The following is a 19,161-nucleotide window of genomic DNA, read 5'->3' as shown; positions in this document are numbered from 1 at the left end:
GGGGCAAAGCAGTGGCACCGGCCGGCACAACCGTGCTGGCCGAAACAGCCGCACTGGCTGGGGACCTATGGAGCTCCTCCGCCTGGGAATTTCCTAGTCTGTGGGCATTTTATAAAAATGCGGCATCCACTCACCCTCTGCGCTTTCACTGGGAGCTGCAATCCTGAGCTGTTCCTAAACAGCCATCTTGGATCCTCTCGAAAATTGTCTTTTATTACTTCTTGAAGTGTTCGTTTTCCTGATATATTGTTTGTGTTCAGAAAAAACACATTCTAAAAACAGCTATAAAATTTATATTTGTATAAGCATAGTTAAAAGAATACATAATATATGCTCAGCTGTTCAATGGGAGTTATCTCTGATAAGATTATGAATAATATTTTCTAAATTTTTAACAATGACTATATTTTTTTAACAGTGACTTTGTAATCAGAAACATTTTATATTAAGCTATTTTCCACAGGTAGTTGAAGAGTTGCTTTTACCAAGGTAGGGCTGAGTCTTGGCATTGCTGTCTGTTGTTTCTAATATCTTGGTTGTTCTGTAGGGGGATTTGACAAACCTTGTGCATGGCAGCCACTGTTCCAAATACAGACTAGCGAGGATCCCAGGAACCAACGCGTTTGTTGGCATTGTCAATGAAACCTGCGACTCCCTTGCCTTCTGTGCTTGCAGCATGGTGGACCGGCTCTGTCTCAACTGTCACCGGTAAGAATGCAATGGATCAAAGTCTATGTTCACCACACTGTTTAATATTTCAACTGATGTCAGGCACTCTGAAGTGCAAAATAAACAGGAAGTGCTGGTGTGTGTCCTGAAGAAAAGTCACAGTTACAAAGGCATTTAGAGCTGTGCTGTTTGCAGCATCCTTGGCCAAAGAACAATGGATTGAGACCAATTATATGTGTAACCTTTGGCTGTAACTTCTTTTTTACTATCCTTTTAAACTAGCTCAGAGCTTCATTATTTTGCTTCTCTAGTACATGTGCAACATACAGTTTGCTATTGACCTTCTGCATAGTAACTTTCTTTTTTGCCTTTCAGAATGGAACAAAATGAATGTGAATGTCCTTGTGAGTGCCCTCTGGAGGTCAATGAGTGCACTGGCAACCTCACCAATGCAGAGAATCGGTAAGATAATTAACACTAATAATAATAATACATGTATATACATGTGGGTCTCTTACAGATTTGTTTTGAGTTAGGGTGTATAAAGATGATTCATGCTAATGATGGAACTGTTCAGTGAGCTAGAATTCAAGCTCCGTAGTACCACAAAATGATGTCTGTTTCGAGATTTAAATTTAAATGCTGTAAAAGTATTAAGAGTGTATGTACTACATATAAAAAAAAGTGAGACCGTTTCAAGCATTTACTATCTACCATATGTCGAGTACTTTATGCACATTAAGTCACTTAGTGTTTTAATTAACCCTGTGATAAATATGCAGGTGTTTTCACATACGTATTATGTGTTCACACATAATGCAGCTTTATTTTTTTATATCAGTGACAAGTTTTAACGCCAGGAAAATAAATTGTGATAAACCCCTTCTCTAGAAACGAAGAGTGTCATGTGTGTTTGTATTGTGTATGTATGTTCGTTTCTTGAGATATAGTCTTGCACTGTTGCTCAGGCTGGATTACAGTGGCATGATCATGACTCACTGCATCCTCTGCCTCCAAGGCTCAAGCCATGCTCCCACCTTTCCACCTCCCTAATAGCTGGGACTACAGGCTTGTGATTCCCAAGCCTGTCTAAATTTCTTGTTGTTATACTACTTCTTGTAGAGGTGAGGTTTCATCATGTTGCCTAGGCTGTTTGTACATAAAGATAAATAAATTGAACCTCAGAGTTATTAAGTAATCAATCCAAGGTTGTACTAAATGACAAGGCCAGGATTCAAACCCAAATCTGTCTGACTGCTGTTAAGGACCAGGAGCATGGGTCTGCAATGTGGGTAGTGGTGATGGTCTTAACCTCCAGACTTGTCTCCTGCACAGAAACCCGAGCTGTGAGGTGCACCAGGAGCCGGTGACATACACAGCTATTGACCCTGGACTGCAAGATGCTCTTCACCAGTGTGTCAATAGCAGGTGCAGTCAGAGGCTGGAAAGCGGGTAAGCAAAACTTAGTAAAGAATTAAGCTTTTCCAGCTAATATTTATTATTCCCACTCTTCATGTTTTAAATGTATATCAGTTTTTCAGATCTGAAACTGATTTCCATAAGCCTTTTATCCACCAGATTAAATGTTGTCCCATTCCCACTTATTACTCCTATTTAGTGTGTGTACCGTGTGTTAGTAGCCCCATCTGTGAGTGGGAGTTTTCCTTGAAATAAAAGAAGTGTGAGAGGCCATGGCATAAAGCAGCAAGGCAAGGAAAGAGGAACCTATGAGGTCCAGAAGCAGAACCCAGTCATCAAGGCTCTAGGTGTGATATTTTGAAGCTCATTTATTTTCCTTTCTTAGGAAACACATCTGCTTCATGAGAGTTTTGAGAACTAAAAACGACATGTTCCCTGCTCTCTCCCCACTCCTCAGGTGGGATTGGGGGTTTTGGCACTAGACATTATGTAAATAGTGGCTGTGGTAGACAAAGTGAAGGTAAATTGGTAATAAGTTTATTGTAGCCGCAGGTTGCCATTTTATTAAACAGTGTTTAGAAGGAATAGCTTACTCTATTTTGGGTATGTATTTTAGCAAAGGAATTGTGGCATCAAACTGATTAATTTGGAATGTTATACAGTAGCCTCAAGTCAATTAGGTTTGGAAAATGCTGACACTGCATATATTCTCTTAAGACAGTCACAATGTGTGTAACACCCTAAAGGCTCTAAGAAATTGGCAGTGAGGAAATCTGTGGTAACTGGCCAAGTATTTCCAAACGTATTTGACTTTCTAATTATTTTTCTAAATAACCACACACTTGAGGGATGTTAGGCTGAAGTCTGCCAAACATTGGGGTCATTTCTATTTGGTCTTTTAAGATGATTTTGAATCGCCCTGCATTAATCCATGATGTGTGGATGTCATAAGTTAATACACAGAGAGCAGTTTTATTTCTCTCCTTTCTAAGTTGTTAAGAGGCATAAAACAGTTATCCCCTGGCAGTCTATTGCTGTTCTCATTTTATAAGGAAAGGAAACTAAAGCTCAAGAAATTCACAGCACTATAAGTAGTGGAGATCCTGAGAGCAGTCTGATGCCCAAGCTTAAATGCTGTCCCCTGCCCCACACTGCTTTGTAGAAGGCTAAGTGTTGTCTTTCTGGCAGGGACTGTTTTGGGGTGCTGGATTGTGAATGGTGCATGGTGGACAGTGATGGAAAGACTCACCTGGACAAATCCTACTGTGCCCCCCAGAAAGAATGCTTCGGGGGGATTGTAGGAGCCAAAAGTCCCTACGTTGATGACATGGGAGCAATAGGTATGTTTGTTGGATGCCCCAACAATTTGATAATTGAATATACAATTTCTTGCCTATATACTAGGACATCTTAAAATAATCCTCCACCCAACTTCCCTGATTCCTTTGCTGGTAGTCTTTAGTTACAAAACCAAAGCAGATAAATACCTTCACAGCTGGTTAAATATTCTGTGCAGAGAGAATGAGTGACCATCTGTCCTGCCAAATTTTGCAAGCCTGGAATTCATTCCCATAAAGCTTGTTTTGAGAACTATTAGGCCTGGTTTCCGCATGGCCGAACTCTGGAGTCTGTTTGGATATGCATGCCAGCTGTCAGAAGCACAGGGCCGTGTACAGAGTGATCACTGCATGTCTAGTTCCTACTAAAACCCTCACTCAAAACTTTTGCAAGGTAGAAGTCTTATGGCTACAAATAAGTATTTGGTACCTTGGAGTCAACAGAAGCCAGAGCTACCCAGTGCAGCTGGGACAGCTTAGGATGAAGCACAGGGACACCATAGAGTAGAGAGCCCCTGGGATCAGTCTCCTAGACTTCAAAAATACTGCCAAGATGAGATCACTCACCTGAGATTTTTTTCAGTGTCTTTGCAGAATTGGCACCAAGTCCTAATTCTTCGATGAGTAGAGTCAAATATTTAAATCCTTAGTTAATACCTTGATTTTTAACATCACTTCCATCAGCCTGCCTAGAAGAAGAAAAGTTCATAGATGAGGAGAGATTTTGAGCTTGTAGGTTACTCCTGAACCTAGGTGGGGTACAGTGAAAGTGACTTGGCTGCAAGAAATGACTTTATATGCCCACCCGCAGTTTCCTATCTGGAAAGCACAAATGGCCTTTTAAAGGAACTCTACAGCTTTGAAATTTGGTCTGGTTAGCACATATTTATTGGACTTGGTGCCTTGTATTTCAGTGGTTACTCTGTACTAGGTGACTTTTCCCCTCTTCCAAGAGTAACTCACACCCCAGGGAGCTAGGACTCTGTTGGTGTTGGGTGCTGCCTGTGTAAGCAGTCCTTCTGGTCTGCTCACTCTTTGCGGCAGTCCTTGCCATTTTTGCTCCTGGTCTGCCTAGCAACCAACACTGGAGAACAAGGAATTAAACAGAGCCTCTCCTCCTACATTCCCATGCCTCGTCTTTGAGGAACTCAAAGCCTAACTGAGCATCTGTTTATCTTCCCCCAACCCCCTTCCCACTCTGTTCCCTCCGATCTCACCACCCCCACTTTCTTCCCCACTTGGGAAATCTTAACAAGGAACATCTTCTTGCTATTTCACTGAAGGTGATGAGGTGATCACATTAAACATGATTAAAAGCGCCCCCGTGGGTCCTGTGGCTGGAGGGATCATGGGATGCATCATGGTTTTGGTCCTAGCAGTGTACGCCTACCGCCACCAGATTCATCGCCGGAGTCATCAGCATATGTCTCCTCTTGCTGCCCAAGGTGAGTTCAAAATGAATCCCACAGGAGAGGCAGCAGCCAGGCTAGAAGGACAGTGGCCAGTTGTGTCAGCCTCTAGGAATTGTCAGAACAGTGCTACATTTTCGGCTTCTGTGGAGTCATTTTGGAAGTCCCCGAAGCCTGCTTTCTTCTTCAGTGCCTAAACCCTGCAAGCTCTATGTTGATCCCCAGAAAAATCCGTGGATCTTCTTACCAGCATTAGCCCCCAGTGGCCTGACTCTGCAATAAGTCTGTCAGGGGAGCTGGGATGCTGGGTGGGAAATTTTATCACTTGTGCTGCCCTTGCAATTTCAAAAAGACAGGCAAATCAAAGATACCCCAGATCAGTAATGGCAAGAATATAATCTGTTCTATTGCAGCTGCCATTATGTAGTGTGAATAAACACACATTTGAATAATCGTATCTCTTAAAATACGGTAAGTCAACCGGGCACAGTGGCTCACGCCTGTAATCCCAGCAGTTTGGGAGGCTGAGGTGGGTGGATCATTTGAGGTCAGCAGTTCAAGACCAGCCTGGCCAACATGGTGAAACCCTGTCTGTACTAAAAATACAAAAATTAGCCAGGCATGCTGGCACACAGCTGTATTCTGAGCTACTTAGAAGGCTGAGGCAGGAGAATAGCTCGAACCCAGGAGGTGGAGGCTGCAGTGAGCCAAGATCGCACCACTGCACTCCATTCTGGGCAACAGAAGGAGACTCCATCTGAAAAAAAAAAAAAAAAAAAACAGGAGAAGTCATCAAAGCCAAGTACAAAATGATTCACCTATAATCATGGCCTCAATACCATGTGCAGTATCCATACTCTGTTTAAGTGCAGTATCTATATTCTGTTTGCAGGGAACAAAACCATTTAATGGCCATCTCCATCATCCTAAAACCCCAGCCCCCAGGGTTGTGTTGACCTGACCTTTTTGGAGATGAGGTTAACTCATCTTCCTGGCCACTTAGCTCACTCTAACAGCTGTAATGACAGGTTGATGTTAAAACATTTCACTATGGCCACAAGCCGGAAGGGGGATCATGGAGTAATGTTGCCTGATTTAGTAACAGGGATAATCACCATGTGCTTTCCCTTTGGTGAGATTCAGCTGGACTGAGGATGACTGTCATCTAGCGTTAGCTTATGTCTGGCCTTTTAGAGGCTTTTGTTGTACCATTTCACCAACAGTCAATCATGTTTTCGATCCCTTTCCTTCTGTTTTAGTACTTAGTAGAGGATTAAAGATTTCTTGGCCTCAATCATCAACTTCTTTTCTCCTCCCTTTTCAGAAATCAATTTCAGGTTCTCTCTTGATTACTTGTTCTTGTTTGGATTCCTGCTCTCTCATCCTTTAAAAAAAAAAATGGGGCATCAGTTCATTCCCTTCTAAGATGAGATTCATTCTTGATGGAATGCTGTCACCCAGCCATCAAACGAGCGCTCAGCAGGGTATTAAAGCGGGTGATTTTGTTTGATTAAATAGTCATGTTTCTCTCTTTTTAATGATGGGTAGAAATGTCAGTGCGTATGTCCAACCTGGAGAATGACAGAGATGAAAGAGACGACGACAGCCACGAAGACAGAGGCATCAGTGAGTATTCAGCTGCCTTGCTGCAGAACGTGTCAGCAGGAGGCTAATCCAGAATAAATATTCTTTCTTATATCCTTTTGGCTTGTATTAAAATTTAAGAAGCTTTGACACAGTGGCTGGGTTTTTTTTAGTTGTTTTTTTCCATCTTTTTTTGTTAGGAATGTGTGTAGGTCTTTGCTTTGTTTTAGAGAATCTCGAAAGATTTTATGACGTTATTTTTTGCATTAAGTATATTGGCCTAAAACGGCTCACCGTTAACTTTCTTTCTCTTGCTCATATTTTCCAACCATAGTAATTTAGAAAAGGAAGCTTCAGGTATGCATTTTTTTTTAAACTCCCTTAACTAGTATGTATAACTCAGGGAGGGAAAAAGAGCATTTTCTTTATCAAAAGAGAGTTCCATTAGTGTTAAGACACCCTGGCCTTCACCTACTGGAGCATGCCTTCCCGATGCATGTTGGAGAGACGTAATTAAGTACCTCTCACTGCACCGGTTCTAAAATCAGCACCCCAGTCCCCAGGATTATTAAAAAATTATTATTCTGGCTTTCCAAAGAGAATTCTCCCAGGATGTGAATGAGCCCTCTCAGAGCAAATGTGCTTGAAACAACTGAGACACTGGCATAAGAGTGACATTAACTGTCCTTGACTTCCCACAGTCAGCAACACTCGGTTTATAGCTGCGGTCATCGAACGACATGCACACAGTCCAGAAAGAAGGCGTCGCTACTGGGGTCGATCAGGAACAGAAAGTGATCATGGTAAGGCCTAGATTCCTGCACTTGAAGCCCTGAGGAACCTCGTGTACTCCTGTGGGATGGTGCACACACCCACCTCCCTCTCTTTTTGTTCCGTGCTTAAGTAAATTATTTTGACGTGGTTTTCCAAAAAGACACACACCCCAGCACGCCACTGGTTTCTAAGAGTGCAGGGACAGTTTTGCTTATGTCTCAGCACTCCTCTGGGCACACGGATTGCTTCCAAGTTTTCCGCCATACAGAAGGATTCATATTGTTTAAATGGAGCCTACTTGCCACCCCACTTGCTTTTCCATAAAATCAGCATCCTCTTAGGTCCTGCTCTCCAGCATTGGCTGGCAAACAGCAGGATCTTTAAGGACTTTTTCAGCCACGTCCCCTTGTGGCATGACAAGAATCTGTGCTGTCCTCCAGCATTCTCTTGCCCTGACCTCTGGCATGGTCTGAGAAGCTCAGAGAAGGCTTCAGCAAAGAAGCAAGAAGCAACATTTGCACTGAACCTTGAGGGGTGGTTAGAGAAAAGGTAGGGGCAAAGAATATTAGAGGCCAAAGGACCAGTGTGCACAAAGTCATGGGGTGGTATAAGTGCCTATAAGATGCTCAGGAAGGGTCAAGGCTGAATCGTGAAGAGGCGCCAGGTACTAGGCAACTTATGAAATCCACGTGCTCTGCCAAAGACTTGGCCGTCCCACGTGGCTTCTCTCCTCAGCGTCCATATTGCTCATTGTTGCAAAGAACAGCAGATGTATCCCAGTCTGTAAGCATCACTGCCACAGTTCCACAAAAATATAACAGGCGTGGGTAGTGTTTTTCCTGCCCTTGTAAAATCTTTTCATTTTTTTAAGATAGCTGTTTAATTTTCCAGAAATTTGTATTTTCCTCCCAGAATCAGGTCCTTTTTTTAATACATAAATAATATATTTAAGCCTTTTTTACTTAGCTTTTTCCACACCTGTCCTGGGGGGGGCGGGGAATAAAAGTCCTCAAACAGTATATTCCCTGCACCTATGCTAAAAAAAAAAAAAAAAAAAGCAGAAACAGATATTCCTCAAAGCAATCCATGTCACCTTTTACGCTACAGCCAGGTTCTGAAACTCCCTTTGGCAAACAAGAACAGCTAAAGCTCTGTTTTTTAAATGGGGGACTGTTAATTCGGGCTTTGAATGACATTATTCCCACCAACTAAATAGAAACTTTGGGTTTCTATGGAGAACCACAGCAGAACTTAAATTTTTCAGTTTCTTTGACTTTGGGCTTTTTTCCCTACAAACCTTTGAACCTGCATAAATTCCTGCTGCCAGGCAGTTCTGTGCCTTCTCCTTTGAATAGTAAAACAGGTTTGAGGCTACTAAAGTTCAACAGAAATAATTTCTTATTCAACAGAAACACTGAATCCTTTTCCTCGCTCTCAAATACTGAATCCTTTTTCTCTCTCTCCCTCAGTAGAAATTGCATCAATACCAAATTGGGATTCTAAGTGATATTTATGATGTTCTACTAGCCTCTCCCATTGTCTTAGTAAATGGCCTATGAAGCAACAGCTTAGATAAAAGGAAGCGTTCGATGTCACTATCTGAACACCAAGGCATCTGGCACAGGGCTTGGTTCCTTTCATTTTTCACCATAATTGGATCCCTGTTATCCCCAAGGAATGAAAAATAGTTCCTCGTGCAGACAGAATGCAACACTAAAGGAAGGGGAGGGCATTGACACTCCCCATATTCCAAATGCATCATAAAATCAATAGAATTTAAGTGTATGTTGGCATCCCTTGAACCTATACGTGGGTCACTAAAAATGGTGGCATTGAGTTAATGTCCCTGTGATGCCTAGAGGCGAAGATACATACATACATTAAACAAGGAAATCTAACTCTTTTGTCAGCACACTTCTTGCTCATCTGCATATGCTCTACTCTCCTATTTGGTGAATGTAGTGGCATTTGCTATACATAGCTATGCACTGCATAACAACACTTCACATATACTGCAGGGATCCTGTAGATTATAATGGAGCTGAAAAATTGCTATTGCCTAGTGACATCTTGATGATCCTGACCCTGTGTAGGCCTTGGCTAATGTGTGTGTGTGTGTGTGTGTGTTTCTTTTTCTTTCTTTCTTTTTTTTTTCTTTTGAGATAGAGTCTTGCTCTTGTTGCCCAGGCGAGAGTGCAAAGGCGCGATCTTGGCTCACTGCACTTCAAAACTGTATCATTTATTACATATTAAGGATCTCATTTGTGGTAAAATTATTATTATTTTTTTTTGGTGTGTTACCTGTCATTTAGTTATATTCGTGGATTTTGGGGGTTTTTTTTTTGGAGACAGAGTCTTGCTATGTCGCTCCAGGCTGGGGTGCAATGACATGATCTTGGCTCACTGCAATCTCCATCTGCCGGGTTCAAGCAATTCTCCTGCCTCGGCCTCCTGAGTAGCTGGGATTACAGGTGCCCACCACCACACCTGGCTAATTTTTATATTTTTAGTAGAGGCAGGATTTCACCATGTTGGCCAGGCTGGTCTCGAACTCCTGACCTCAGGTGATCTCTCCATCTCAGCCTCCCAAAGTGCTGGGATTACAGGCGTGAGCCACTGCACCTGGCTGTGTCTTAGTTTTTAACCAAAAAGTTTTAAAAGTAAAATGTAAAAATTTTTAAAGTGGAAAAAAAGCTTATAGAATAAGGATATAACAAAAGAAAATACTTTTGCACAGCTGTACCTTGTGTCTGTATTTTAACCTGTTATTACAAAATAGTCAAAAAGTTTAAAAGTTTATAAAGCAAAAAAGTTACAATAAACAAATGTTTATTATTGAAGGAAGAAAAAACTGTTTAATAAATTGAGTGTGTAGTGTTTTTAAAGTCGACAGTAGTGTACATTAATACTCTAGGCCTTCACATTCACTGACCACTCACTGGCTCACACAGAGCAACTACCAGTCCTGCAAGCTCCATTTACGGAAGTGCTTTATACACGTGTACCATCTTTTAAAATCTTTTATACCATATTTTTCTTGTACCTCTTCTGTGTTTAGATACATAAGTAGCTATAGTATTACCTACGGTATTGTGTGCAATTGTGTTGCAGCTGCCTGCAGTATTCAGTACAGTAACATGTAGTACAGGTTTGTAGCCTAGAAGAATAGGTTATACCATACAGCCGAGGTGTAGTAGGCTATACTATCCAGGTTTGTGTAAGTACACTCTGACATTTGTGCAATGATGAAATTGCCTAAGTTTCTCAGAATGTATCTCTGTCATTAAACAAGGCATGACTATACCTTAGTATACTGTGGAGTGGGCTACAGATGGAAGTTGTTGTTTCCTCAAGACAGCTTGGTATAGGGGAAGAACTTAGGACATAGCGTCAAGCCAGTTCACTTTGAAGCCTGCTTCTTCCACTTTTTTTTCCTACAAGCTGTTGAGACCTTAGTGAGCTACCTTAGACCTCAATTTCCTAATACTTAAAGGTAGAATTAAAAATTCTTACTGCAGTCTGGGCAATATGGTGAGGCCCTGTCTCTACAAACTGAAAACATTAGCCCAGCATGGTGGTGCGTGCCTGTAGTCCCAGCTACTCAGGAGACTGAGGTGGGAAGATCACTTGAGCCCCAGAGGTTGAGGTTGCGGTGAGACATGTTTGCACCACTGCACTCCAGCCCAGAGCTCTTTGAGACAGAGCTGTTTCAAAAAAAAAAAAAAAAAAAAAAAAAAAAAAGGCAAAAACAAACAAAACCTGCTAGGTGAAGTGTTGCAGTGAGGATTAAATGCAATGACATGTGATAGGCATGGTGCTCAGGGTTGACTTTCCTACCTCTGTGCCCACGCTGCCCTGAAGGAATTTACAGTCTAGGAGGAAGCTATAAATGAATGCAGGTATTCATATGATTGATCAAAGGTGGAATATGACAGTTTCCTTTAAAAGAGTAGAACAAAGAAGGAAAGGGGCAAGAGTTCACTTTTATCTGCGAGTAAATTATGAGAGACCTCATGGAGGAACGTGGTATTGACTGGCCCTTGAATGGTAGGATTGTGGTGCCATGATTCTGTGCTCCCTGATAAGCATATTTCCATGTGAATCTCGACTGTGTTACACAAAAGGAAACTCAAAAGAATTAAGTATATAAATACATGACTGCTGAATGGCCTAGGCTCTCATGGTATGGTTCAGAGTTGTGATCCTAGAATTGAATTAAAATTGAGTGTTACCAAGCTAAACTTAGAAACTTTAGAGTGTATTTTTATTTAGAAATATTTTATGTGGCCAACAGAATTTTGTTTTTCAAAAGAATCTAATTTTAATTGTTGTATCTTAAGAAAAACTACTCAAATTGAGAATGTTTTTTGAAAGTAGAATCATTTTGGCCAGTAGGCTAAGACCACTTAGAATGATTGGTTTTCAGCAGTGTTAACCTCACAATTACTCCCTGTGTACATTTTTAACTGTCTATCTGCTGTGCCCATTTCTCTTAAAAATATCATGTTCTGTCCAATCATCTATCTGTTGGCTTATTTTTAAGTCAAAAGGACACCATTATATTATTTGTTCCTTATAAACTTGTATTTTGGTTACTATCTCATCAGAAACTTTATGTAAGTGTATATTAGGCAACACTTTTTTCTCTGTAGAGGAAGATTTCCCTCTAGTTCGTGGCAAATTCCAAAATACTTAAAAAGCAAATGCTGAACCTTAAAAATCTGGCCAAAAAACTGTGTAGGTAAACATAAGACCCATTTTCTAGAGGTGCACAATTATTCTCCTGCAGTTACTCACTGTGGCCACGAGATGGTGAGTGAGTCCCCAGAGGGACCTCACATCCTTTATAATCAAACAAAGTTTCTTAGGAACCATCAGACAAATATGTAAGCAGACTGTCAAAAAACAAAAATCTAATCTTGGCTCTTCTTTAGAGACACCTGACCTCCTTTCTAAAGCCCATTTCTCACTTGAGATTGTCTTTGCAGACACTTGCTGCATAAGCCTTTGGATAGCAAAGAAATTTTTCCTTGAAAGTGTTTGCAGATATCCTTTGTGTTTTGTATAGTGCTTTTTCCTTCATGAGTCAGGGACTATGTCTCTCTTAATTCATCACCCTTCCCAGTGCTCTACAGAATTGCCTGGCACTGAGTAAACAATTTGCTGAATAAGAAAATGTGTTTGTCTTTCTCCTGCTTCTCCACAACTTGCTGTTCCCTTCTTCCCCGGCCCCTTCAGATTTCAATTAATTATTAAAATAAGAAGAAGTTACAGAAGGGTTGAGCAATGGTATCATGGTGAGGAAATTAAATGGAATGGCCTTAGTATGACACTTTTACTCTGAAAGCACCTCTGTTCAGGTTCTTAGCAGATAGCAACAGCAGAAGAGATGGGGGTGCCATCCTGAGATGAAGAGATAGGTGCCCTTTTGAGTTGCCTTGGAGACAGCTGCACCATCACTACCATCCTGGGTATGAACCCAGGACCTGTGACCAGCCAGGTTAGAGTGTCAGTGGATTCTGTCATAACCCCTAGATACAGCCCAGTATATCGTAGAATGTCTTTATTATTAGATGAGACTAGTGAATGTCATACCAGGCAAAGCCACAGATAACCACAAAATTCATTCATGTCATTGCCTTGGGAATATAGTATACGTTGACAGCAGGGGCGAGGGGGGATAGCAGTTGTTTTTAAGTGCCTGCTTTGTGTGCGTCACTGTGTTAAATACTAGGGGTACAAAGATAAACAAGAACATTATTTAAGAAAGAATTTGCTAATAGATAGATAGCCTTATATTTTTATTATAATATGGCAAAATCTAAGAGATGTGCACAGAATGCATGTAAAATCACAGAAGGGGCACCAGCCCCCATGTGGGCTGGCAGGACTGGAGGTGGGTGGGGGAAATAGGTTGGGAAAGCTTCCCAGAAACTTTCCAACTGAAACATGAGGAACAATAGCAAAATGAGGGAAGGTGGGAGGGTGAGCCAAGCATAAGGGCCACCATGAATCTAACACCTCGAATGCTAACATGAATTACCAGTTCGTGTGTGGGTGCTTATAAATGAGCAGAGACGGGAAGCTATCCAGGAAACGTTTGAATAATCACTGAGATTTTGCTAAAATCATGTTTTCTACTTTAAGCCTTTACATGTATAGCATAAGGTGTTTTCAACATACACAGCAGTTTGTGACTTAGGTTTTGGAGCCTAGCATCCAAGCTAACACTCCAGACTTAGCACTGCTAAAGCTGAGAAACTGATTCTGGCTCCTGGTCTTTTAATCCTGGGTAAAGGCATCACTTTTTGCTCAGCGTCTGAACCTAGAAACATCGACCTTTTCCAAGGATGTCAACTCCCTGGCATCTTCACCAGGCAAGTCCATCAGGACACCAAATCCAGCCTACTCTACACTTGAACAGTCTATATACTGTGACTGCCCTACCTCAGGTCCTTGCCATCTACTCCAGGCCCATGCTCCAGCACTGTGTCCTTTGAGCCTATGATCCTACCTTCCATCTGTCCAGCCTCTCCCTTGCCTCCTGCCCACTCCCACTGTCCACTACTAGATCATAGCTCATAGCTTCAGCCAGTCTTCTTAACCTGGTCTTAGCCTGTCTGACCAGCACCCAGCTTTCACCATTCCCAAAAGCCACCAGAGCCCTTCCAGCTGTTGTGCCATTGCATGTGCTTGCACCCTGCTGGAAGTGCCTTTACACCCCTGTCTTTACCTACTGAGCCCCTTTTCTCCCATCAGGACTGCCTAATTGTCACCTCCTCAAGGATCTAAACCAAGTTCACTCGTTTTGGAATTCCTTTTGCGTGCTTCTGTTTTAGCTCATGGATGTTTCCCCTTCTTGCCCATGGGCCTCTCAGAAGCTGAGGCCTCAGCTTAGCCCTTTTCTATCCAGCCTCTAGACTGGCATCTGGCACCAAGAAGGCACTCAGTCCTGGTGGACACTTACGTCAGTGAACACTTCCTCTTCTGCCCTGAATTTGCAGATGACACTTCTCAGATTCTGGCTCAACATCTCCACATAGTGACCCACAGACTCTCAAAATCAAGGTGTGCATAAACAAAATTTGCCTTCTTTCCTGAGACTCACTCTGTGAATTATCCTTTCTTATCATTATAACCTGAAGTTGTAGTCACCTTTCACCACTCCCCACTCCCACAGTCGCCCACATCTAATGACTTACCAACTTCTCTTGCCTCCAACACTGAGATAGCTTTTAAATCTGTTCAATCCCACTGCCTTAGTTTTAATTCTCTATCCCTCACCTGGGCTGTTGAAATAACCTCCTAACTGCTCCCTGTCTTTCCTTTCGTCTCTCAAACCTCCATCCTCTAAACACAAACAATCATGCCATTTTTTGGTCTGCGCAGAATCTTGTATGGTCTCTCCATTTGCCACTCTTTGGCATGGGCTTTCTGATCTGACTTAACTTTCTGCCTCCCACCTGCCCTACTCTTCAGCTACCTGCTAGCACTCATCCAAGCCATGTGGAATAGGGATGGCCTTTATATCCACACCTCTATGACTGTGCTTATCCTGTTCCTTTATAGCCACTTATCAAACTCCTACTCATCCACTTAAGCTCAATTAAAATATACATTCTCTGAAGATTCCTTATTCCCCTAGTCAGAGTTAGATAGTACCTCTTCTAGATTTTAGTTATACCTCAGTTATCACACTTAACATTATCTGGGCAAGTTCCTTACCATTGTCTATGGAAGAGGAAGCTTTGCTTTGTGAGCATCTGTCTCAAACTCGACTATAAAGTTATTAAGGAAAGGTGATGTATTTTATTCATTTTCCTTCGTCTCCCGCTCCAGCCCCATAATGGCCCTCAATAAATGAATAATTGAATGACCACTGCTTACATTTGTTTCACTTCTCAAACACTAGCTTTTGAGCTCCCTGTGCAGGGACCAGGCTTTCATCGTTGTATGTCTTCCAGTACCCAACACAGTGACTTGTACATTGTAGGTACACAGTAAATATTTGTTAAGTTGGACTGACAGCTAAATAATGCTATCATTTGAGTAATGTTTCATTGAGGACAGAATTTTTGCACAGAGCCTACAGTTTCAACCACAAATGACTCCTGCTTAGCTGCATGCAAGAACGTCAGTTTTGCGGCCATGAATGTGACTAGCACTACCCACGGGTAACAGCTGATTGATGCTAACTGTAGATGCAGTAGAAATATTAATGAGCTGTCACTTCTCAAAATGTTTAAAGGAGATCTTTGCAATATTTAAACACATGCCAGGGATCTCGGAATGGAATCCTTTGATCAGCAAGGGCATTTGCCTTTGAAACATGTATTACTTAGAATACCAAAAGAAATTAAACTTTAAATACGGTGAGCCAGCTAACACAGAGAACAGTTGATTCCACAGCTAGTTGCTGTGGGTATATGTGGAGTTAGTGTTTCTTTAGGTACTAGAACTTTGGGCAAGTTCCTTAACCTCTCTGATCATCATTTCCCTCAATTGTAAAATGGATGTTAAAATATGTCATCATTGGTGTACAAGAGTTACCCGACACAAGTGCCTGCTACCGAGCAAGTGCGCAGGTGATGGCGATAGTTCTTTTTGTTCTGTTGCAGCATCACATTCAGGCATTTTGAAGCCCAGATTTCCCCACCAGCCCCAACTCATCTGAGTCCTGTTCAGATCCTCTTGAAGCTGCCCGCTTTTTAGATTTCTTTAATAAAAAAAGATCATCTTTATCTTAGGTAGAAGTGTAGAGAGATAGGTCCCCAGTGGTGGCTATCCAGGGATGATGGGATGTAGGGTGATTTTCAGTTTTGTGTTTCCATTTTGGGGATTTGAGATGACGGTTCTTGTTTATTTTTTTCTCCGCCATACTTTCTCAGCTGTCTGATTACATATTTTTTGTGTCATTGTTTTAAAGGGGAAAAAAGGAGTTATCACCGAATCTCTTTAAAAATAAATTACTTTAGCATCTACTGACAGTCTGCCAGTGTTTGCACCCATGTATTGCAAATACAGGAATACCTACCAGTGCCCTAGAAATTGTAAGTGAAATCTTCTCTCTGCGTCTTGAGGCTCTCCGCTGCATGTTTGTTCTGTTCTTTTTCTAGGTTACAGCACAATGAGCCCACAGGAGGACAGTGAAAATCCTCCGTGCAACAATGACCCCTTGTCAGCTGGGGTCGACGTGGGAAACCATGATGAGGACTTAGACCTGGATACCCCGCCTCAGACTGCTGCCCTCCTAAGTCACAAGTTTCACCACTACCGGTCACACCACCCCACACTTCATCATAGCCACCACTTACAGGCGGCCGTGACAGTACACACTGTTGATGCAGAATGCTAACGATCTCCTCACCTCCATGCCAAGACGAGATCTGGGAGCTATGGAATGTTCCGGAAAGAAAATTCAGCTTAAACCCACAGCAAGAGACCTCCCTTGTGTTTGTGCTTTGTGCAGAGTTGTTTGAGTCATTTCCTGCCTGTCGACATGGTTAAAAAAGGAGAGAAACAACAACAAAATCCCATTTGTGAAGACGTGAGGCCGGTTCTGAAATGGAGGGGAAATAAGCCTGATAAACGAACCTGCCATAACACTAATGGAAGGGAACAGAAGGTGAACCTCCAAACACAGACAGACCCTGCAAGTGAAGCTGAGCCAGAGGAATGTTCCGAAGAGCCACAAGCATTCAACTCTCCTTAACTGGAAGAGAGAAAAATCTGCTCACCCAGAGACTGGAATGTGGCACACGCAGATACAAATGTGTGCGTTGAAGATTTCACTTTGTTTCTTAGCGGTACCTGGATACCACAATTGCTGTATGGAACTCATGTTATGCTCTAAATGATGCATCTCAAAATTTCTAAGTAAAGGATTATTTTTCTACTATTTATTGAACTTTCAAACATTCTCAAACTTTGGGGAAAAGGAAAGGAAACACAGGAGAAGTTTTCAGCAGTTACCCCGAGCCGTTTTGTGTGTGATGAAGTGGTTCTCTGATTAAGAAGCTCTGTTTCTTATTTAACTGACATCCCACTGCCCCACTCCACAAAATAGGAAAATGAAGAAATCTTTCTCTCTGACTTGTTGACATCATTTCATGGAAACACATCTTTATTTGCAATGCAGTATTCTTTCCCTGTGTTTGACAGAGATGGGGAGGGGCGGAGGATCCAAGAGGTTTTAAAAGAAATGTTGTGTTTCTTATAACTTGTTTCCACTCCTGGTACAATGCTATTCTTAGGTTTCTAGGAAACCTAATGTTGCAACCGCATCCTTTCAGCTAAGGGAGGGTTGGATTTATTTTCCTTGTTTTCGAGACTACAAATTTTTAAATGTCCCATTTTGACTGAGAATATTGACACATAAGGGAAGAAGTTTTTGAAAGTCTGGTTGTTAATTAAACATTTTTTGATATCACAGTTAAAAGCTGCTACCAGTTATCCAAGACTTTATCCACCAAACTGCTTTGTGATTTATACAGGAATTAGTCAAGTCTGGCTACTATAACATGGGGCATTGTAATTTTAAAGTAGTGTTTTAATTACAGTGATGTATTTTAGACTCACATGTTGTGATTCAAATATGTTATAAAGACATTCTTGTACCGTGGTAAAGAATGTGTGTGGTAAACCTCCGTTTATATGTAGTTGGAAAAAATTCACGAATAATGTTTTAATGAATAGGGTATTATGATACAATGTAAAAAACAATTGGTTCTTCAGCAGTACAGAAAGTAAACTATATATGTGCTATCGGGAAACCCCTTCATACTGTGTATAAAATTGCAATCTAATGAAATAAACTGTATGCAACAGATCATTTTAGTGGCTACAGTGATTTGTTAAGTACCACTCCTTGTGCCTCAAGGCAAATTACTTTCACTTTGTAACCTAGCAGGTCACTTGCCAAACTGAAAGTAGACCTCCTTTCAATGCTGCAGTCAGCTTCGGGTGGCTTCATGACCATCTAGATCAAACATGCAACCAATTTAACAATATAAAGAATACATATGTGTAAAACATAGCTCCCCCTTCCTGAGCATCTAAATTCATGTCACTAATAAGTGATTCTTCTCTAACTGCTAGAAGGATTGAATGAGTTTCCTGCCTTCCCAGAAAATTAAACTTCTTCATGGGATACTGGTTTGTTTGCTAAGATTGAGAAACTCTGTGTTACGAAATTGACTGAAGAGAGAGAAGTGGAGTGGAAACTTGGTGTTTTCAAGAAAAGAATTACAAAACTTAGAGCTTAAATAGGAAATGGGTACCAATATACAAAAACAATAACAAAATGCATTTTGTATATTTTTTGTTTTTTGTTGTTGTTTTTAGTTTTTTTTGTTGTTGTTGTTAGTTTTCATTTTTGAGATGGGTCTTGCTCTGTCACCCAAGCTGGAGTGCAGCAGTGTGATCTCTCAGCTTACTGCAACCTCTGCCTCCTGGGTTCAAGTGATTCTCCCGTCTCAGCCTCCTGAGTAGCTGGGATTATAGGTACTCGCCACCACACCCAGCTAATTTTTGTAATTTTCTTTTTCTTTTTAGTTTATATATATATAATTGCTTGTTAGGTTTTGGGGTACATGGGAAGAACATGCAAGATTGCTGCATAGGTACATACACGGAAATGTGGTTTGCTGCCTTCCTCCCCATCACCTACATCTGGCATTTCTCCCCATGTTTTCCCCCTCCCCAACTCCCCAACCCCCAATGTTCCTCCCCTAGTTTCCCACCCCAGCAGACCCCAGAGTGTGTGATGCTCCCTCCTTGTGTCCATCTGTTCTCATTGTTCAACTCCCACCTATGAGTGAGAACATGTGGTGTTTGATTTTCTGTTCTTTTGTCAGTTTGATGAGAATGATGGTTTCCAGGTTCATCCATGTCCCCACAAAGGACACAAACTCATCATTTTTTATGGCTGCATAGTATTCCTTGGTGTATATGTGCCACATTTTTCTTGT

At 41.6% G+C, this 19,161-nt stretch overlaps 1 protein-coding gene across 2 annotated transcripts in view; it reads left to right on the top strand.

Moving 5' to 3' along the window:
• The window catches only part of CACHD1 (cache domain containing 1), a 228,469-nt gene extending 210,448 nt beyond the window's left edge, over positions 1–18,021 (top strand). Inside the window, exons 20-27 of one of the 2 annotated variants that reach the window (XM_032296745.1) lie at positions 548–708; positions 1,045–1,131; positions 2,005–2,121; positions 3,277–3,428; positions 4,709–4,870; positions 6,383–6,460; positions 7,120–7,221; positions 16,309–18,021. In XM_032296745.1, the coding sequence (XP_032152636.1) occupies positions 548–708; positions 1,045–1,131; positions 2,005–2,121; positions 3,277–3,428; positions 4,709–4,870; positions 6,383–6,460; positions 7,120–7,221; positions 16,309–16,547 (1,098 nt within the window). In that variant the 3' untranslated portion in view covers positions 16,548–18,021. The remainder of the gene's footprint in view (positions 1–547; positions 709–1,044; positions 1,132–2,004; positions 2,122–3,276; positions 3,429–4,708; positions 4,871–6,382; positions 6,461–7,119; positions 7,222–16,308) is intronic. The other variant, XM_032296744.1, reaches the window with a different exon arrangement.
• Positions 18,022–19,161: the final 1,140 nt, after the last annotated feature.

Source organism: Sapajus apella, unplaced genomic scaffold (assembly GCF_009761245.1).
Source record: "Sapajus apella isolate SASKATOON/1434 unplaced genomic scaffold, GSC_monkey_1.0 scaffold36, whole genome shotgun sequence".
In the NCBI taxonomy this organism is placed as follows: Eukaryota; Metazoa; Chordata; class Mammalia; order Primates; family Cebidae; genus Sapajus; species Sapajus apella.
Note: the sequence above shows the minus strand (reverse complement) of the source record. Positions and strands in the feature narration are given on the sequence as shown.